At 38.0% G+C, this 22,758-nt stretch overlaps 1 protein-coding gene across 3 annotated transcripts in view; it reads right to left on the minus strand.

Moving 5' to 3' along the window:
- Positions 1-22,758, minus strand: part of ENPP3 (ectonucleotide pyrophosphatase/phosphodiesterase 3) — a 78,208-nt gene that overhangs the window by 8,246 nt on the left and 47,204 nt on the right. For all 3 annotated transcript variants that reach the window (XM_047102881.1, XM_047102880.1, XM_047102882.1), the window contains 8 exons: positions 17,964-18,030; positions 15,229-15,316; positions 13,503-13,681; positions 11,961-12,012; positions 10,487-10,641; positions 3,488-3,623; positions 898-975; positions 153-285 (listed from right to left, as the gene is read on the minus strand). In XM_047102881.1, the coding sequence (XP_046958837.1) occupies positions 153-285; positions 898-975; positions 3,488-3,623; positions 10,487-10,641; positions 11,961-12,012; positions 13,503-13,681; positions 15,229-15,316; positions 17,964-18,030 (888 nt within the window). The remainder of the gene's footprint in view (positions 1-152; positions 286-897; positions 976-3,487; positions 3,624-10,486; positions 10,642-11,960; positions 12,013-13,502; positions 13,682-15,228; positions 15,317-17,963; positions 18,031-22,758) is intronic.

Raw genomic sequence — 22,758 nt, forward strand, 5'->3', positions numbered from 1 at the left:
TTTAGATGGTTGAAAATAGTCAATGATAACATCTCTATATAAATATATTGTGTAATATTTCAAATACTAAGCTTTTATTTAGAGTACTGAGGTTTCCCCTCATGATATCCCACTGCTAAATCAAAAAGTCCATTTGTTTTCAAATTACTTACTCTGTAATTTCATTTGGAGCATCAAAATGACCATCATAATTATAATCAAATACTGGCCCACTAACCACATTTACTCCATTTCTTTCCATGGCATGTTTTACAAGAAGAACACTGTGGAAGTAATCCCACATTTCTAAAAATAATAGAATAAGATGTTAAAAATATCAACCCTTATTGCATATGGAAATATTTTCTATTACAGACAGGTACATTTAAATAGCATCAGAGACTGCTTTGGTAATTGTCCATGGTGATTAGGTAATTCTGCAAAACAGTCCATACAACACAATTAAATAGCCACATTGATGATATTTCTTGTTGCCGATGTAGTTGCCGTTGTGAAATTACAGTAAAATTTGTTTCCAAATTCCTCCCTAGTGCTGAGTTGCTTTGGGGACAGTGATACTAAATAATGGTCAGAACCTACAGACTGCTGTATTGATTATGATTCTAGGGACAAACCACCTAACATTTACTTACGGTAAGTGTCAGTAAAATTTTGTTTTGTGAACAGTCATTTACAGCTAAATTAGGATTAAAAATAAATTATTGAAGCTCTAGTCACAAGGCACCCAAAGTTGAAGTAAAAAAAAAATTATGCCAGAGGTCCTTCCTATTCCTAAATTTAAAGCAGTAGAACATAATGACCCAATATCATGGAGAAATTACCATAAAAGATGTGTTTAGTTTGTAAATTCACAAAGTCACTTAGGTACTTAAATTAATAATCTAAATGTATACTTACTTTTAAATGCTTTATACATAGGGACCAAGTTACTTGTGATTAAAGCATCATATTGACTATCAGAAGTTCTATTGTTTGCTGCAAAACAAATGAATTTGATTAAATCAAACTAGAAGAGAAAATATATCATACTCCATACTAAGCAAAATACAATTACATACTAATGAAAATTCATTAGCAGTCAAAACATAGGGATACTAAGTACTCTCCAGCAGACATTATCAATAATGCCAGCAGTTTTATGCATTTGATGCCTGTAGGTTGAATGGTGACCCTCAAAAAGATACGTCCAAGTCCTAACCCCGCTGTACCTGTGAATGTGATATACAGGAAAATTGGGTCTTCACAGATAGAACTGAGTTACGGGTCTCAAGATGAGATTATCCTGGACTTAGAGAGGGCTGGTGTTTTTTATAAAAAGAGAGTGCGTTGAGAACAGGAGAGAGTCAGGCGAGAAGGCACTGGGAAGACGGAGGCAAAGATTAGGAGTGATGAGCCATGTATCAAATGATGCCTGGAGCCCCCAGAAGCAGGAAGAGGTAAAAAAAGGATTCTCCCCTAGATTCTCTCCTTCAAAGAAGGCCTGGCCCTGCCAACACCTTGATTTAGATTTCTGGTGTCTAGATCTGTGAGAGATACGTTTCTATTGTTTTAAGCTAGTGGGTTTGTGGTAATCTGTTACAACAGCCCTAGAAAACAAACACTATACCAACGTGAATGCATAGTTATTGAATGTGCACAAAATAATAATGCTATTATAAGTAACCATTCTAAAGTCAAATTTTCTTCAGAGAGCTAGTTTTAACTCAATGAAGACTGCTAATGACACCACACAGGATTGGTTCTGAGGACTCATGGATGTGCTGTCTAGCACAGTGAGTGCTGGGCATAGTATGTTCTAGAACCAAGACTACCTCGGTTGGAACCCCAGCTCCATCACCTACCAGCTGAACCACTAGAGCAAAATGCTATGTCCCTCTGCATTTCATTTGTCTCATGGCATCTATGTCATATAAATATCCTGAGGATTAAAAAAGCTGCAAGCCTGTAAATGTTTATTATAATTATAATGCTCTTTGTGTTTAAACATACATTTGGGTGTGTTAACTAATATTTAAATGAAAGGCTAATGAGGGGGCACCAAAAGGCAAGGAAAAACAAGTTGTTGGGTTTTTTCTTTAAAATTTCACATGTTATTCACAGTCCTCAGAACCCCTAGAAGCCTTTTCTACTTTTTAAACTAAGCCCTGAAAGTTGGGATAGCCATCAATATAGCATTACCTCCTTTTCAGAGAAAAATAAGATTAACTTACAACGGACTTTTTAACAAACAGAGTAGTGGAGAGTTAGCAGAGTTTCATTTCATCCTTAATAATTTTTGAGACAAGTTGTTTACTTATTAATTTCATCTCTTTGTCAAGGCAAACATTTATATATCAACAAATGCCTTATGGCTCAACAGATACAATATTATATGCCAATTTAAAAATTTTATTAATAAAATGTTGCAACTATGTAAGGTTTATCCTATGGTTTGCATAAGTTTGGGAGCTTTGTCTGAAGATATTTTAATAAGATATATCAGCTTATTTGTCCTAATTCAGCATTAGGAATTTAAACTGACATGCTACTTGGTTTCATTAAGCCTTTCTTTCCTTACTGTAAGAATCCCTAAATTATAAATCTCTAAACTGACCTTGTAGGTCATGGCTTCCAGAAAAATGAAGCCAAACAGCAGAAGCAAACCCATTCCCAGAAGCTGAAATTGTTGAAAATCTCATGAGTGAGTTAACAAAAATGACATTTCCTGCTGAATAGGGAAAAGATTTGAGTTTAGAAAAATGACATGGGTGGGGCACCTGGGTGGCTCAGTCAGTTGAGCATCTGACTTCAACTCTGGTCATGATCTCACAGTTCATGAGTTCGGCCGCGTCGGGCTCTCTGCTATGGGCGTGGAGCCCTCTTGGGATGGTCTGTTCTACACCCCCCCCCGCCCCTCCCCCACTTGTGCTCTCTCTTTCTCTCTCTCAGAAATAAAAAATAAACATTTTTTTAAAAAAGGGAAAATGACACTGGTTTTTGTATGTTCCCAAGAGAAGAGACATTTTCTAAAACAAACAAATGAAAAACGTAAAGTTCATTCAGCTATTTAATCCACGGTGTGAAATTGTCGGACATGAGCTTGCCCCATGTGTGACAGGCCAGAATTCCAGCCTGATTTCTCGCCACAGACACAGCTGCACTCTCGGTGCAGGCCTTAGCTGGGGTGGCAGCCAGAAAAAATATTTTTTTAGACGCTTTGCATCCATCTCCAAAGAATCTTCCGTTTTAAAATTAAACTTAAACCTGACGAACTCTCTAAACATCTGGGCCAGATTAGAGCCGATGTGTGGTTCCCACTGCAAAATTTATTAGTCTTTATTATAGCTGTTACACTGTATCAGGTCAGCCCACAACCACTGGAAGCCTCTGGGCAGCTAGTTTAGCCCAAGCAGGTAGTTTAGGTGGGGAGCATATGTTTAAGGCACATGCCCACATCCAGCTGATGAGGGCTTTCTAAGTTGTTGCCCTAAAAAAGAGTTATACTAACCAGGAGGATAGAGGAAGCCGTGGGTGATATTCTCGTCTGCTAAATAAAAGGAACAGTTTTGGCTTTCAGAAGGAGCAACCCTAACATCAGCCCGCAGACAGTCTGGGACAGTGGGAGGAAGAGGCGATGTGTCTCCCTGTTGAAAGAGAGAAAAAGAAAAAAAAAAGTTACACCCACAGTTGTGGCTAACCCATCACCTTATATGGTTTGTAACTTCCCTAGAATGTTTTTCATTTAACCTTTTCCTATTTTCTTAGTGAATCAGGTCTACGCAAGCAATGGAAATGGATGTCTTCAGCAATGTTTTCTTCTGTGGTTCCCTTCTGGTTAGGGACACTGCGAGGGCAAATCAAATACATCTTGGAAAGGAATATTTACAGAATAAAATCCTGAACTGGGAGTAAAAAAGGAATAATGGGAGCTACTGCTAAAAACCAAAATTCTTTTTAGGATCTAACTTTTAGGTGGTGAAATATATTGTACCTGCAAGTAAATTTTGAAAATAAATAACAAACAATTTATTTCAGAAATACACATATGAACTAAGGATGTTGTTATTCTTCAACTGGGCAACCTGAGATTAATTCAAAGAAGCTATGGTTGTCTGATCTTACTTATTTGGGGATTTAAAAAAAATTGTAGCCATGTTTAATTTATCATGAAATATAGGAACAAGTTTTTTATAATTTTCTTTGTAACTCTATTTAAAGACTAATACAATAATTTATCCACTAGCAAGCATCCTATAAATATGCTGCCTAACCCAAGTACTTAAGGTAATACAGTATTAAATCATCATCATATTTCAATTAGGTTGTAACCATGAGTGAGTAAACATTTTGTTATTCATTTTTTTTCAGATTTTGATTCATATGCCCACTACTGCCCACAATGTATATATTTCTTAACAAAATTTTTTTAAATAATTTATAAAAAATGGTTAAATTAATTTAAGATATCCTTTATTCACTGCATGTGCTAAAAGCAAAAATAAGCTATGATGTCTAAAATGTATATGGCAATCATTTTACAATATACAAATCATGTTGTATACTTTAAACTTATACAATGTTATGTGTCAATTATATCTCAATAAAGTGGGAGAAAAATAATATGCATAAGCTCAATTCACAAAGAAAAAGGCAAAAAACACTGTGCACTACATTCATAGGCAAGAGAGTACGATGAAGAATAGGTAGGAGAATAGACATTGAATAGACATGGAATAGGTAGGAGATAAAGATGAGGGAAGTCTGGGGAAAGTCACCCAGAGAATGTACCCTCTAACATACTACAACACTTCGGTTGTAAAACACTTATACAGAAATTGAATAGACTTGTCAACTTGATTGAACACATTTATCTCTGTTCCCTTCTGAAATCCCTTGAAAAGAACATTAATGATGAAGACACATAATGGATAAGAAATTTTCAGAAGCTGGAAATCCTATTTGTTTACTATTGTAACATGACTTGATAGAGCAGTAAACACTGACAACCAAAAGCCTGTGATTGGGGAAAGCACAAAGAAGCTGATTCCTACTGCCAAACCCCAAGGGTAGAACTTGGGAGTTTCCTAAAGACAGGTAATGTACATAGGGCCAGAAAGAAGAGTATAGGTTGAAAGTCTGTAAAAGAGGCTAGATAAAACATCTACTCACTAGAGAGGTTGAACCAGAGGGATGTCCAGACTAAAGGACACCTGCCCAGAGAGCAGGTGCACCATATTGAAAGTAATGGGATTAAATAAAAATCTATATACTGAATGATAAGACTCCTGTCAGTCTCATTGCTACCATGAAGGCTACCAATTATATATGCTGGATCAGATTAAAAGTGTCGCTTTTCAGGGAAACAAAAGCCAGCCTGAAAGGAAACCTAGATGCTTACCATTGGGAATCCCCAACAAAATGGCTGGTTCTCATCCTGATCAACCTATAGCGAAGTCTATCATCTTGCAAGCCCCAGCCACATAGCTTAGTTCCTCTCCCTTAACATATAAAATTACAGCCAAGGATCATCAGGCGTTTTGTCGGGGTGGGGGAGGAACCAAGACAAAAAAGAGACAATGCAGAGAGAGAAGAAAACTCACTCCTTAGAGAGATGAGAGTATGTACGGCATCCATACAGAAAGAAGAGAACACAATAGAAAAGCAGAAAGAGGGGCGCCTGGGTGGCTCAGTTGGTTAAACATCTGACTTCAGCTCAGGTCATGATCTTGCAGTCTGTGAGCTCCAGCCCCACGTCGGGCTCTGTGCTGACAGTTCAGAGCCTGGAGCCTGCTTCAGAGTCTGTGTCTCCTTCTCTCTGCCCCTCCCTGAGTCATGCTTTGTCTCTGTCTCTCAAAATAAATAAATGCTAAAAAAAAAAAACGGCAGAAAGAGCTCTTGGATATAAAAAGTTATGACAGCAGAAACAAAATATTCAATAAGAGTTATAAGATAAAGTTGCAAATATCTCTCAAAAAGTAGAATTTAACAAAAGATGGAAAAAAAATTAGAGAACATATAAAAACATTAGAGAATCAGTCCAGGAAGTCTTATTAATTTGAAGAAAAATCACCTCTAAAATCTAAACGTAACCCATCAAGTAAGTGTGTAGATGGAATAAGAATTTGTTAAGATGCACAAAGTCGTTGGGGTGCCTGGGTGGCTTGGTCAGTTAAGCGTCCGACTTCGGCTCAGGTCATGATCTCATGGTCCATGAGTTTGAGCCCCGCGTCAGGCTCTGTGCTGACAGCTCAGAGCCTGAAGCCTGTTTCAGATTATGTGTCTCCCTCTCTCTCTGCCCCTCCCTTGTTCATGCTCTGTCTCTCTCTGTCTCAAGAATAAATAAACGTTAAAAAAAAAAAAAGATGCACAAAGTCTCAAAAATGTACCTTTCCGTCTTCCTTTCTCAGGAAGTTCCTGAGTGATATAATCTACCAAACCAAAAAGTAAACCAAGAAACATGAAGATTTTTGTGTTAGAGGCAATGGATTAGCTCTCATCATTTATTTCACTCTCCTGGTGCAGACACTGGAAAGCTAAAAACATCTGTTTATATTCTTTCAAAAACACACCCTAGCAAACAGTTCTCAATGACCAGGTTTCTCCACTTGACATAAAGGGGCACGTGAAGATGTTGCAAAATGGGAGAACCAACAATATCAACTGTCAGCTGCGTAGACAACCAGAATATTGTGAGTTGATGGTTCCTACCACACATCCCTATCGCTTTCCTCTAAATCTTCACATGCTTTGTAAGCTTTACTTGAAGTGTGCATTACATGAATGTAGCCACGGTCACATTTTCCGTAATGTAAGCAAGGTGAAATGCCTGCATTCAACAGTTAAAATAATAAAAATGTTAAGGAGGGAAGTGTATTGTAATTTTTAATGAGACTGCAGCTGTAGAAGTTGTACTCAAATAACGGGCAAAAATATTTGCTATTTTCTCTAAGTAGCATAGACTTTGGGGCACATGGATCAAAATGGGTTTAGTCAGAAAGTACTAAAAAAAAGTTACACTTCTTTTGCGTACTGAAAATCCTGTTTCTTACATACATACCATACTTGAACCCCAAATATAAGTGCATCAAGACTAGGAAAGACAGGATGTGGCCTCCTGTATGAACATGAGGTTATGCATTAGGCAGCCCTTTAAAAGGATAGAGGGGAGGTGTGGTCACGTCATTTCTGAGTCCTGGGTTCCTGAGAGAAGATACAGTGAACCATTGCCCCCACCCCCCCCCCCCAGCACCTCCACACACTGAAACAGGTTCAGCCCTGCTAGCTTTTCAGAGTTCCTTAGAGTTTTTTAAGCCAGGGGAGAAAAGTCAGGAAAAGAATAAATAGAACTCAGACACTCAGATAAAATCTGAACTCCCTAGCTCTCAAAATTCTTCAAGAGAAGTAGGTGATGAGCACAGACAGGAAAGCAAGATACTTTCATTTCTAGTCTGGCATGGGGTTAAAATAAAACTTGAACAGGAGATAAAAGTATTTTTATTGAAGCTACAGACTCTCTTTACCTGTAGGCTGATCATAAAAGCTAGTTATTTATTTGAAGATTGGATTGTTACCATCTGAACTTATGGTAACAATACTAACTGTATACTTTTTAAATTATTCTTCTGGGCATGTGGCTTTTTTCTATAGGGAAAAATATTTCTTATAGTTAAAAAAATGTTTGCAATACATAATAATGTTCCTAGTTTTTTAAAGAGTCACAAAACATGATTAAGTCATAATTTATAATATTAGCGCTAGGAAACTTTGGAAACAAAACAAGGCTATTTAAAAATCCAGCGAAGGAATGTCTGGGTGGCTTAGTCGGTTGAGTGTCCGACTCTTGATTTTGGCTCAGGTCATGATCTCACGGTAGTGAGATTGAGCCCCTCCTCCCCGTCCACCGCCCCCCCCCCCCCCCCCCGGCCAAAATCCAGTGATAAGCGAGGTATGTACGAATATAGATCAAGAGAGAGAGAAGTGCTTGGCAAGTGTGCTAGATTTTCTTCTCTGAAAAAGTTCTTTGATTTATTTTAAATTTATAAGGCATACATTCTAAAACATAATCATAGTTCTTGCTCTTAATTTCAGTTTTTCACCTAGCAACAGAAAAAGCCATTCATCTGGCCCTACTGAGCAGGCCCAGAAGCAAAATGCATATACAGTCTAATCAACTCTAATGGTTTTGAAGCAGTTGTTGTTAGGACCATGATTTCAAATCACAGCTACTTCTCCAGAACTCTTCTGAGATAATAACAACAACAAAAATTAGAAAACCCACCAAAACCACAGAAAAACAAAAGCTCCATAAAACTTAAAGGCACAAGCCAATTGGGCCCATGCTCCAAAAAGTGCTTATTTAAAGTCTGATTTTTTTTTTTTTTTCAAACACAGGGCTGATTTACAACATTTTTATGTGAATCTCAAAACATCCTTGTATGTAATTTTCTTGAACCACAACATACTAACAGAGTAATTTCTGAATTAGAAAGCAGAAAATTGCTAGAATTCCATCCTGTCACATGGAGGGAGAAATATACAAGTAGGTCTGTGGGATCAGTGAAAGGGCAGGAACTTTTGGTAACAATGAAGCCAGTTTTAAAACAATAACAAAAAAGAATTGTACTAAACGCCTGGTCTGAGCCCACTTAAAATCTCTCTGCCTCTGATTTCCGCTAAAGCTCATATAAATTCGGGAATGCAAGACAGCAGGGGAAAGTATTAAAAACATCAACATTCCCCTTAACTCCACAGAGTCCCTGATAACCTGGACTTTTCAAAATAGAGAACTGAATAATAAGACTGGCCTTAAATATACTGCCCTTCTCAAAAACAAAAACAAATAGAAATTATTTCAAGGAATAAACAACTTCATATTGTTGTTCCACAGTATGTTGAAGAAAATCACAAACACCATGTTGTGTATTAGGAAAGTGATGTTGCCATTAACCATACACATGAACTCAGGTAACTGTTGGTAAAATATTTGCCCACATTGGGAAATATCAGGGCTCTCCTACCACTGACCACAATTAAACCATTGTCAGCAGCAGAGCTGGTGTTCAGAACACACAAAGCTTCAATTAATAGTGGGAAAATATGCTTATTTTTCTCCAGAAATCTTAAATTGGAACAGAAGAAAAGTAAATAAACCAATCACTTCCTTGCCATTAAAAGGGGTGGAATATCTGTACCCTTAGGAAGAACAGTATAGGTTGACGTTTGTCATCAGAATCTTTGGATCTAAGATATCAAGATTTTCTTTACAAAACAGCTTCCTGATTATTTATTTACCCTGCTGGTTGAAAGTACTGCATTGTCCTAAAGCCTTTAAAAATAATGGTTGGGATTAATCTAGCCAACACAGTCATTCAGGAAGCATTGACAGGGCAGCTCTATTGTGCGGATACGTTAAACAGGACCATCCATGCCCTGAAGGGGGGTTTTGACTGGTTTTTGGCAGACTGATTTTTGCTTTGATTTACATTTCCCTGATTGCTAATGAAGTTCAATTGCATGGCTCATAGTCTTTGTCCATTTATTAACTAAGAAGTTTATCATTCTCTTGTTCTCTTGTTTATTGGAAGAAATTTATTAGCTAGTCTAGATCCTAATTACCATTCTGGATACTACTCATCTCTTGTTTCTTATATGCAATGCAAATATATTGTCTCATCCATAACTTTGTCTTTTTGTCACACATTAATGTTAATATGGTCAAATTAATAATTTTTTTTATTCTTGGGTCCTAAGAAATCCTTTTCTATCCCAAGGTCATAAGGATATACACAAAGGAAAACAGATTTGCTGTTCACGTTTAAGTCTATAAATCTACCAGCAATTTAATTTTGTATACGGTGTGAGTTAGAGATCTGACATTTTCTTTATTTTGCTAGCCACATGTCCCAGGGTCACTTACCCAAAAGGTGTTTCCCAGACAGTGAGAAAGGAAGAGAATATAAACAATTGGATTCTCAACTTCAGTCTGGAGAGCTCTATGACAAGGCATATCTATACATGTAAGTCTAGCCTGACTTACTAGAATACTGTATCCTTCAGGGAAGGATTACTTTTTATTCACATTGTGTTCCTTGTGCCTGCCATAATATACACAGCAGATAGTAAGGTATTTGTTAAATAATCAAATAAATATAAAGCCCTTTATAATCTAGTTACCATCACCTTCCAGGTGCACCCACTGTGTATGTAGGATATACAAAATAAACGGTGTGCCTCTGTATTCCTGTTGCTTCTTTTTGAAATCTTTCCTACCTGCCTTACCAATTGGCCTGTAAGCACCTTCTAATTTCTCCAGGCAAAACTCAGTGTGTTCCTCTTTTGCACCCATACAGCACCTATAAATACCTTTAAACAATATCTGGGCTATTGTCTTACAAGACAAACTCACTTTGGGACCTCTACTGAAAATCAAAATTCAATTCTTAGAATATTAGAGAGCTACAAATGTTTTTTTCCCAGTCTTTGGAGATCAATGGACACAGAAACTTACTGGCTTGAGTACTGTATATGAGCTCCACATGGGCATCCTGATAGCTTTTCCAAATCCACTGACATATTCCCTGTGATAGAGAAGACAGTGCTCCTTGTTCTTCTGCATGACCCTGGGCCTCCCAAATGGCACATTCAGTTTCTCTGTGGCTGTTACTAAAATGACAATAACATAAAAATGGTTGTAAAATTAGCAAATGCTTCTATGCATAACGCTATCATTCTCAGGGTGCCTGGGTGGCTTAGTTGGTTAAGTGTCTGACTCTTGGTTTCAGCTCCGTTCATGATCTCCGTTCATGTGGGTTCGAGCTCTGCATGGGCGCTCTATGCTGACAGCACAGAGCCTGGTGGGAATTCTCGCTCTCTCCCTCTCTCTCTGCCCCTCCCCCACTTGTTCTCTCTCACTCTCTCAAATAAATAAAAACTTTTAAAAAACCATCATTCTCTGGTGGTTTATTATATGCCAGTTACTCTCATAAATATTTTACATACTTAACCTCTTAATTCTTACAACTCTGAAGTGTTATTATCCCACTCTATATATTACAAAACTAGGGCTTAGATAAGTTATTTAGCCAAGCAGCTAACAGCTCACAGGACATATTTAAAGAGGGAAAAACCTCAAAATCAAAAGGGCATACTTTGTAACAAAGATGACCTACATTAATAATTATCGTAGGAACAATGTTGCAATTTTATAAAGAAAAGTATGTCCTAATGTATTTTTTTTATTTGCCCATTAGTATATTCTAAAACTCCATCAATTATTGATACTTTAAAAACCTGCAAGGTATTCATGCCATGAAATAACACTCAATAGATTATAAAAAGATTATAAACCAACCAAGACATTGACTGAACTTTTACTGTGCGTCAGGCACTATTTTAAGTGCGCACATAGATTAACTCATTTAATCTTCATAAAAACTATAAAGACGGTATCCCCATTTTATAAATGATGAAACAAGCCCAATGAGTTTAACACAAGAATACTTTAAAGATAACGGATATTAATAACGTCGCTACAGGCCAGGCGCTGTTCTAAATTCTTTCCATGGATTAATTCTTTCAGTCTTTACAACCACATGAGGTGGGTACCATTATTATAGATGAGTAGACAGAGGCACAGAGACGTTAAGTGATTTGGCTCAGGTTACACAGCCAAGAAGCAGTAGAGGTAGGACTCCAACCCAGGCAGTGAACCCTGTTCACATCTAAGAAAGGGAACAGGGGACCGTAGAGAAGGCACAACCATTTCAAGGAATTTGTTGTGTTCCTGGAACCACTATAACTACCCAGGCTTGCAACTGATCTTACCAGATCTAGTTCTGTTTTTTCCCCCTCCTATACATTGGCAATACAATCTTTATGTTCAAAGGCCTCTGTGAGTTTATTTTAAAGAACCCCCAAAAAGGCAATATTGTGTTTTGTTGGGCCTAAACATCAAAGACTTGACATGTTTTCTACTGACTTACTTTCATTTTGGGAGAGATTTAGCATTAGATTCACATGTTCTAAAGCAGCATTCTGTAAAACAATGTGGGGAAGGGAGAAAGTAAGTCAAAGTGATAACACATGTTGTAAAAGGTGATCAGGATTATTTCCTGATCAGGATTGCAGTAATCACATGAATATTTTACTACTCAACAAAGAAGCCAGACTAACTTGAGTTTAAATTCCAATTCTGCCACTTACTCAGAAATACAGAGATACTATTACTCATTAAAAGACTTTGTGTGGGAGTTTGCAAAGATACAATTGATGTTGGGGCAAAGCATTTTGACCACAGCTAGAATCAACTGCTAAACTGAAATAACAACATCCCTGGGCTTCTAGGGCTTTAATAGGAGTACAACTCACTTGAGGGTCTTGTTAAAATGCAGATTCTGATTAGTAAACCTGAGCTCAGTGGGGCCTGAGATTCTAGATCTCTGAGCAGCTTGCAAGTGAGGCAGATGTTGATCCTGTGACCACACTGAATAGCAAAGGGCATTCTTTACAGAGAAGAATTTGGAAGCTGGCAGTCAGGAGGTAGACCAAACACCCATGACCTGAGACAATTTACCTGACTTCTCTGACCCTTCTTCGTTCCTAAAATGTAGACTAAAACACCCACACTGTGATGTTTATTATTATTACCATTATTTTAAATGGCACTTCCATCAAAGTTGTCTGTAGGTAAGAAACCCGCATCCATACTTTGATCTTGACTGTGGATTTGATTTTTATTGGGAAGCTTAACTGGACTTTTACCCTTTAAAGCCTCTTTTGGTTGGCATCTATCTATATACTTTTTGATCTGTGTGGTGTAATGGTATTTGGAGGATTATAGAAGTCTTTGCTGACTCCTTGTTATAAGGAATAATTCTTGGCGGAGGCAGCAGGTGCTTATTGAACTCTACAACCACATTTTGAACTTGGTGTCAAATGCACGTTGACATTGGTTTTAACTTGATGGATTCCTGATAACTGGGCTCTGATTCCATTCTGAAACCCCAAGCCCCATCCATGTGCTCTAGTTCTCACAAGGAGAACTTGCATTTTGAGCTCCTGTTCTGACTCCTTGCCTTTTTGGGGTGGGGGTGGGGGTTCCTAGCACTGGAATCTCACCTTACTGACAGTCTCCTGGGATCTGAAGTCAAGCTCCTGAACTCAGCCAAGTGCCTGATGCACTAAAAAGACCTGTAAGAGGTCTTGTTGCTGTAAGAGGGATGATTTACCAAGGAAATAAAAAAGAGCTCCAAGATTCTACTATTTTGAATGGTTAAGGACACTTAGCTCACAAGGGAATTAATAAATTCCAAATAGTGCTTTCCAATTTACAAAGCATAGTCACGTACTTAATTTACAATGCATCTCTCATCCCCAGACAAGGTTCAGAGAAACCACATACATTTACTTAGTAACGATCCTAACTAGAACACAAACCTGGTTGTCAGCTACCCTGACTATAACCCGGGTTATGGAAATTAGTTTGCCCCTTTATATTCTTATGAATATATGAAGTTATTACTTACGCTTTGTAGCATAGGACATGAACAATGGAGAGTATCTATGGGCAGTGGGACAGTAAAGCCACAAACAGAAAACTTCGACACTTCCTCTGCATGGGATGGCTCATAAAAAGGGACCTTCAGAAGATGGTTTAAACTACCATGGGTGCCGTTATTTGGTGCTGGTTGAATGTGTAGAAGGTCTGTTTTTAAAAATAAGTTCAAAGTAGTTTTAAATTAAAAGGCAACAATATCTGTCTAGGAGATGGAAGAAAACAAAATTTCCATTAATAAATTCCGCGGTAAGGGGCACCTGGGTGGCTCAGTCGATTGAGCATCTGATTTCAGCTCAGGTCATGATCTCGTGATTCATGAGTTCGAGCCCTACATCGGGCTCTGTGCTGTCAGGCTGACAGCCCGCTTCAGATCCTCTGTCCCCCTCTGTCTGCCCCTTCCCAGCTTGTGCTCTCCCAAAAAATAATTAATTAATTAATTAATAGATAAATAAATAAATTCTGCCATAAAACAGTCTTGGACTGCATGTGCCATTGGGTTTACTGACTCTTGCCCCATGGTTTCACCACCTCCTCTTTCTAGAGAATGGGGACCGTTGCTGTAAGAGCTATAGGAATTTTCAGGAACTGTGTCTGCTCCTCTAGAGAAAAGTATTATTGCTTAAAGGATCACTTTGTTCTTTAAGCATATCATGGTCTTTCTAGCATAAAAAGCTATAGTTTTATCAAAAAACAATTTTGAAGAAGTTAAATAATTTACAATCTTATTGGTAGTATATTTATTTACTTAGTTATATGAAACTTCTCTAAGGACAGATACCTTTAAAAAGTTAAACTCATAGATTTTGCTTAATATTTAGATAACTTTTTCTATTTTGTTCTATAACAATACAATATACAAATATTTTATGAACATAGCCTTTTAAGTGGCCCCTGCTGAATACCGCCTAATAGATCTCTTCCAGAACTTAAATCCTATCTGGTTCCTTCTAAGCTTCCCCACAAAGGGCCAGCATCTCTGACCACACATCCAGGTGGGGAACCAAGAATCGAAGTTGTTAAGACTACAACACAGTATTTTCAAATGGATACTCTTTGGTTTCTAAGTCATATTCAATCACCACACGCCTTTGGCAAGATTAAGAGTGACAATGGTGAGGATATTTATGTCAGAATTCTAAAGCTCAAGGTGAAATTGCAACTTACCCATTACCTTGCCTAAACGATTTGTTAATACAATGGTTTGAAGTAAGCATGTAGGCATAAAGGTAGGGGAAATCCCCTAAAACTCTAATTATTTAAGGTTTTTTTTTAACACTGAGTATAATAATGAGCACCTATACAAATAGGATTTCTATCATCCTTTTATACCAGAAGCTTTTTCTCTGTAATTACAAGAAAATACTTGTGTTTTAGAGGTTCTTTTCCTACTCTGAAAAGTTGGAAATGTAATTTTACTCACCTAAGTTTTATTAAGTTTTCAAGTAGTAACTAACTGATAGAAAGGCTCATCTCCTGAGATCTAATCTTTGTCATTACCAGCAATCAGAAACAATAATTTCATAAACTACTATGGCTGAATAATTCAGAATGGTGATTCGTTCTTATCTTTTCTACTTTCTGTCTTCTTAGTGCAGAGCAGCCCCCTCTGGGATTCAATTTATTGCCAATTTCAAAATATGTATTTTAAAAACTACATCCACATTTTGATGTTAAATTTATATAGATATACTCACCACATATTAGGTTATAGACTTCGATATTTTCAAATGGTTCAATTTCAGTCTTCTCTTTAAAACTGGGTCCATGTGCCAAAAAGATAGCCTAGGTGATGACAGTCCTACTGTTACTAGATGCCATCTAAACTCAAAAACAAATGGTGGAAGAGACACAATTGCCTTCTGTCACAGCTCTCCTAGCTGTGTCTCCTGCTATTATAAGGATTTCTTTTCAGATTTGAAAGTGACTTGTATGTCACTTCCACCCGTGACTGGGATTCCACAAATCCCAATCAAATATAATGCATATTGTATTTATTTTTTTCTAAATGTACCTGATTCCACAGCACCTTGCGTGTCAACAGACGAGGAGAAAACAAGCAACAATGGACAATGTCAGCACAATTCTACAACATCTGGACAGTATAAATTACAAATTCATAATATAACATCAGGAATTCTTTTGGTTGTCTTTTCATATCATTGTTCAAATATGTTAATACATGACCAAAACATGCTGAAGTTTCTAAACACAAAAGTTTTTTCACAGCTTAGACTAACCCACCGATTTCTCAAATATCTCCCCTTTACCTTTCGGATGTACCTCCCCTCAAATATCTCCCCTTTACCTTTCGGATGAAGAATTCTAAATACTTTTTATTTATATTTAAATAATTAATGTTAAGTTAATTATGTTATTCATAACAATCTAATTCTTTCAGATTGCAAATAACTAGAAGAAAAGTGTCAAACATAATTACTTTTTGGTAATAGGACTATATAATATGTATATATCCTTTTTTTCCAAGATAGCAAATAAATGGAGACATAGGTTTTCTTTCTAGCAATTAACTTAATAATCAAATAGTACTCTATTTGATAGAGAGGCACTCTGTCTCTAGAGACTTTTCAAATGTTTACAAGGGGATATAATGCATCACAGCAATATTAAAAGGCAGTATATTCATAATGAGCCCAACACATTTTCTTTATTTGAGAAGGGATGTGTGTGTGTGTGTGTGTGTGTGTGTGTGTGTGTTTGTGTGTGTGTTATTAATGGAAATAGGAAAGACAATGAGGTTGCCTGTTAGAATGGCTAAAATTAACAATTCAGGAAATAACAGACGTTGGTGAAGATGTGGAGAAAGGGGAACACTTTTGCACCGCTAATGGGAATGCAAGGTGGTGCAGGCACGGTGAAGAACAGTATTGAGGTTCCTCAAAAAATTAAAAATAGAGCTACCCTACAACCCAGCAATTGTACTAGTAGGTGTTTATCCAAAGGATACAAAAATGCCGATTTGAAGGGGCACACGCACCCCAATGTTTATAGCAGCACTATCAACGATAGCCAAAGTATGGAAAGAGTCCAGATGTCCACTGACTGACAAATGGATAAAGAAGATGTGGAATAAGACTCCTTGGCGATGAAAAAGAATGGCGATGAAATCTCGCCATTTGCAACAGTGTGGATGGAACTAGAGGGAATTATGCTAAGCGAAATAAGTCAGTCAGACAAAGACAAATAACATGACTTCACTCACCTGAATTTAAGAAGCATACTAAGATGAACATAGGGGAAGAGAAGGAAAACATAAGATAAAAACAGAGAGAGGGGCAAACATAAGAGACTATTAAATACAGAGAACAAACCGAGGGTTGCTGGAGGAGAGGTGGGTAGAGGGATGGGCTAAATGGGTGATGGGTATTAAGGAGGCACTTGCTGGGATGAGCACTGGCTGTTGTATGTAAGAGATGGATCGCTGGGTTCTACTCCTGAAGCCAAGACTCCACTGTGTGTTAGCTAACTTGAATTTAAAGAAATAAATTTTTTAAAAAGATAGTGAGGTTGCAAAAAATCATGAAGTTTACCTATGTGGGCCTATCAGCTACACTTCTCTCATGGACTCTTCCAAATAGTCTCTTCCCTGGGGTTGCAGGACATACTCCGCTCCAGGTTTTCTTCTTTGCTCACTGGCTATACTTCTAGGTGTCTTTGCTAGTGACTCTTTTTCTTTCAACCTCTTCAAGTAGAAGTGCTTAGAGTTCAGGACTTGGTCTTCCTCTCTACCTATACTCACTTTCTAAGGATCTTGTCTAGCTGCGTATCTTTTAAATAATCGATATACCTAAAAATCAATTTTTTTTTATTTCTGGGTAGATTCCCTTTAGGTGCCTATAAAGCATCTCTACTTACATGTCTGATAAATATTTTCAACTTAACATGCCCAACTGAACCTTCACTCCTTCTTCTCCAATCAGCCACGCAGTCTTACATCCTTCCAATAGCCGATGAAGGCTCTCCTGCCCCCAACGCATCAGGCACAATCCTACCTTTGGGCCTTTGTACTTGGCTGTTTCCTCTGTTGGGTACACCTATCCCCTGAACATTTGAAAGGCTGATTCTTTCACCTTCTTCAAGTCTCTGTTCAAATGTCATCTCAATGAATCTTACCCTCTCCACTTTATGTAAAGTTGCATACTGCCCCCATGGTACCCTGGGACATGCCCAATTTCCACCTACTCTGTGTTACCTTTATTTCCCATGGCATTTATCCCCTAACATACCAAATAATATATTTCCTTATTATGCCAATTGTCTATATCCCTCTGTTAGAATGAAAGCTTCATGAGGGCAGGGATCCTTATCTGTGTTGTTCACAGGTGTATTCAAGGGCCCTAAAGACTGCCTATGACAAAGTAGGCGCTCAATAAATATTTGTTAAAAAAAATAAAATAAAGCAGTAAGTTACCTCCATGCTCTTAAACTCATTGTTATAACCGTGGTTGCCTCTTCCACAGGATGAATATGCTTTACTCCTTTAAAGAAATGATATTGCATTGCAATTAATACATTAATATGAGACCTTATTGTAAACTGACTTTTAGCGGATTTTTATGCAGCTTATGCTTTTATATAAGTAAATTTTCTGTCAACAACAGCATAAATACAGTTATTTTCATGCTCAAGTTCATAACCACAGAGGAACAAACAGAATGGTAGCAGAATGGTAGCAGGAAGGAGAATTCCAGAACCAGAAGTAGAATTCAAAAGCCTTTGACTCTTAGACATTGACAAGATAATAACAAAGGCATAGGTTAAAAAAAAATTGAATATAACTTCATGTCAGCTATATGTCAATAAAAATCTATTTATTAATTTAAAAATGTAAAAAATTGTCTTCAAGCTTATCTGTATCTTTACACATTAATGTCTGTGTGGTTAAGAATAGTTTAATTAGGGGCGCCTGGGTGGCTCAGTCGGTTGAGCGGCCGGCTTCAGCTCAGGTCATGATCTCACGGCTAGTGAGTTCGAGCCCCGCGTCGGGCTCTGTGCTGACAGCTTAGAGCCTGGAGCCTGTTTCAGATTCTGTGTCTCCCTCTCTCTGACCCTCCCCCGTTCATGCTCTGTCTCTCTCTGTCTCAAAAATAAATAAACGTTAAAAAAAATTAAAAAAAAAAGTTTAAAAAAAAGAATAGTTTAATTAATATACTACTTTAAGCATTTCAGTGCTTTAGAAATAAGTCTTTGAAACTGGGAAACATATTGATTCCTATTTTACAGTAGAGATATGTAGGGAAATAATGTAAAAGTATAAAGGATACTGAAGGAAAGTTCATTATAACACTCGGTAAGAAGAAGCTAGTATATTCTTGTAAATTCAGAACTTATTTTTAACTTTTGGGCTTTTCTTCTATAGGCTGTTGTGTTCTGTTACTTGAATGACTTTTCAAATTTAATTTGCCTTTTACCCACCTTCTCCTATTTTAGTATTTGAATTGAGCAATTTTAGCAGTCCAAACTGGCAATAAATAAACCTAGATTTTTTTTTTAAACAACAATGCCATACTGGTTCAAATTAGGTCTCTAATGGAAAAAGAGACTCTTATTCCCTAAGAGATTTGTCTCATTTGCTTTCCCACCCCCTACCTCCCACTCCTCGGGGAAAACACACACACACAATGTTTTTGTTTTTATGTTGTAGGCAGGACTTTAGTGTCCCAAAAAATCAGCTTCTAAAACATTAATAACTGAGTCTCAGCTTAAATAAAAACAAATCACAAAATAAAAAATAAATCATCACACTGAGCAGGCTACACTCAGCTACAGTCAACGCTACCCAATAGAGGGAAGAAAGGAGAGGCTAAGTAGTGACTTACTAGCTGGAATGGGGAAAGAAAGGGAGTCCTATTTATAAGGCGTTTAAATTCAATTACCCTAAGATGCCAGCTCATTACCTTAGTTAATTCCAATAAAATGTGGGGCTTAAGGTAAGAGTTGTTTTAAAAATATTTTTATCCTTCTTGCATACATATTTGCTTCCTTCAAGATTACTGGAACTAGGGTGCCTGAGTGGCTCAGTCAGCTGGGTGTCCAACTTCGGCTCAGGTCATGATCTGCCCGTTCGTGGGTTCAAGCCCCATGTTAGGCTCTGAGCTGTCAGAACCTGCTTCAGATTCTGTGTCTCCCTCTCTGTCTCTTCCCCTCCCCCGACTGTGTACTCTCCCTCTCCCTCTCTCTCTCTCTCTCTCTCAAAAATAAATAAATAAACATTAAAAAAAGATTACCGTAACCATTTGGGGATAATTCAGTTTTAAATTCTGTGTGGGAGGCTAGAGTATTCATTAATGAAAGAACAAAAAGGTCTTTAGAACCAAGTCATTGGTAAAATTCTCTGAAATTTGGTTTGTTATATATCTCTCTATTTTCAGAAATATCTCTTTTTATAATATTTTCAACTCCTAACCCAACTCAATCAGAAAACTTTAGTCAATATTGCAAAGCTTTATTCAGAAGTAAAAGATAAAAATTAGTGTTTGAAAAAGCTCTATTTTCTCTTCTCAAGTGAAAATGTTACAAATTTGCTCTTCTAACTGCTCATGTTTATGCTCTCCAGCCATTAATTTGGCTCTGGAAATCCATATGGAAAAATGGAAGCTGCCATTTGGAAAAGATGAGTTGATTTTATCTGTCATGATTTAGCTCAACTTCCAAGTACCATATGAAATCTTCTGGAACAAACTCTCTTTTATCTTCTCCATGTCTAATTCATAAAGTCAAAATCAAGGCCAGTGTCTCTGCCACAGTCGGGTAATGACACAGATGGGAGACGAGTAAGACTTCTTTCCTGACTGCCCCCCGCCCCTCCAGGCAGTTGCCAACTATCTGCCTGTGTAGTACCTTTCACATCTTCCCTTGCTTTCCTACTCTGCCACCATTCTAAGCTAGACCCTTATTACTTCTGACCTGCATGAAGTTCCTAATTGGTTATCCTGACTCTGAACTTCAGAATCTTCCCACATAAAACACACACACACACACACACACACACACACACACACACACACGCACACACGCACACACGCACATGCACACACACACCTAATCACATTGAAATTGAACACTGTGAGCTCTCAGAAATGCAAATCCACACAACCACATATTCACCTGCAGCCACCTTGTATCTACCAATGGTCTATTTTCTTCCCAGGCAAAGTCACACTTTTCAGTCATGACAGGTAAGGTCTGTCAGGCGGAGAGTGGCTTCATTTACCTGGTGCTCTGGCAACACAGAACCAGTGCAATCGAGGGCATCTAGCCCGTCTGCCTGCAGACCCTCCCTTGCCCCCAGAGCAGCTGCTGGCTTTAAAAAGGTGCCCCATTGCTCTGGACAGAATATTTAGAGAAAGAAGCACCCCTGAGAAGACACAGGCTGGCAGTACTCAAGGCTTGGCAAGAATATGGATGCCTTCCAGCAAAAGAAAAGTGGTTCATGGCCTCCTGCAGACAGGCCCCCCATCAGGGCTCAGTGAGCTGAGCAAGGGTTACTTTTCCACTGCCTCTCATCTTCTTGGCTGAGTGCCTCTGTACAACGCACAGACTGCCCAACAGCCTGGGGCAGACCTGTTGTATGTGATGGCATTTAGCCGATCTCATCCTTAATTTTCAAAGCCCAGAGCAGGAATCACACCTACCAGGAAGCATCCTCTGGATGTTCTGTGACATCCACATCTAGTCTGTGTAATCACTCTTATTGTTTCCTTGTACCTTGCACTTGATCCTAGTGTGGCCATTGTTATACCTGATTATAATTGTTGTCTTCCTCCCTGCCTGGGCAAAGATCCTTAGGGTGAGGACTGGGTCTATCCCCATTTCGTAGAAACGTGCCTGGAAAGTATTTGTCACTTTCCAATCATAAAATAAAAAGCTATTATTCATGTTCTCTAAGGGGGCAATACTTCAGCTGTAGTTTCAAATAATTGGGTTTCCCCAAATTAGTGAAATCCAACATGTTTTAGGCAAAATGAGGATAGTGACGATGATGATGATAGGTTGTACTAAATGACAAAGTTTGCTATAACTCTGGGAAGGGAATACAATCTAGTTATCAAACATTTGACACTATAACTAAAGACAACATACTTTGCCATAGAAACTAGGTAGCCTGACGTTCATGTGTTAAGAATTGGAGGTAGAGTGACTTAACCGGATGAGAACTTGGTTGCTCTGGTTAGGGCTATAATCAACATTTCTTTTGAGGTAAGTCAGTTTCCTTTGACATCAAGAGAATAATAAAACCACGCTAATCTTGTGTTACAGATGATGAAAATGAAGCCCCAAGACATTAATTTGTTTACATTTCCCCCACGCTAGGCGTGAAGGCGGGTCTGGAACTCAGCCTGCTGCTCTTTTTACATCTCACTGCTAGCTATTAAATATAAAAAGCTCATAATTTGAGACTGGGTGTTATGTAATACCCAGAGGTACCCTGGCGGCTGGACTCTCCTTCTATAACCCACAGGGCATGTTATAGGATGGATGGGCACTTTCTTGTTTTGTACCAGTGGCCTCCTAACTTCTTCGATCTCATACTCTCAACAGTAAGTATTTGGAGAATTTACCCACATTTGGGACTATATTTGCTTACATATTACCCACATACATTATTTAAAACCCGATATACTTAATATAAGTAAAGCTTAGTCTTTTAAAATCTCCTGGAGAAGGCTATGTTGAGCCACACAGCATATAGCCAAGGACCTTCACAAAGGGTTATGAAACTTCTTATCCCAAGAAGAGAGGCCAGTGCCATCTAGTGGCCAAGTGTGAACATGCACACTCTCTGGCCTAGCGGTGTTTTGCTTGAGTTTCCTGGTTACCTCACAGAACAGGCTCTCCCAACTCCCTCATCTTTTTTGTCTCCTCTTTATTAAATATATCTTCCAGTATCTGTAATCCCATTGTCCTCTGTGTCCCCCGACATGAAGTAGCATGCAAATAAGGCCAGAAAACAATGTGATCCTGATTCCATTTAAAACCACTTAACGCACAGGGAAAAAAAACAAAACAAAACACTGGAATAAAATACAAAAAAAAAAAAAAAAGGAAATAGTAGCTAAACTATCAGATAGTGTATATTTTTTGGTTTTCTGGCTTATTATCAGTCTTCTTCATTTGACAAGGAAGGCAGGAATCCTGTCTGTGTCCCAAATGCCTGGAACAAAGCCTGGCATACACAATAACAAGCATCAATAAAATTTTGTGAA

The sequence above is a fragment of the Lynx rufus genome, unplaced genomic scaffold, assembly GCF_022079265.1.
Source record: "Lynx rufus isolate CCGP_SWC_20201006 ecotype Redwood Valley unplaced genomic scaffold, mLynRuf1.p SCAF_6, whole genome shotgun sequence".
NCBI lineage: Eukaryota > Metazoa > Chordata > Mammalia > Carnivora > Felidae > Lynx > Lynx rufus.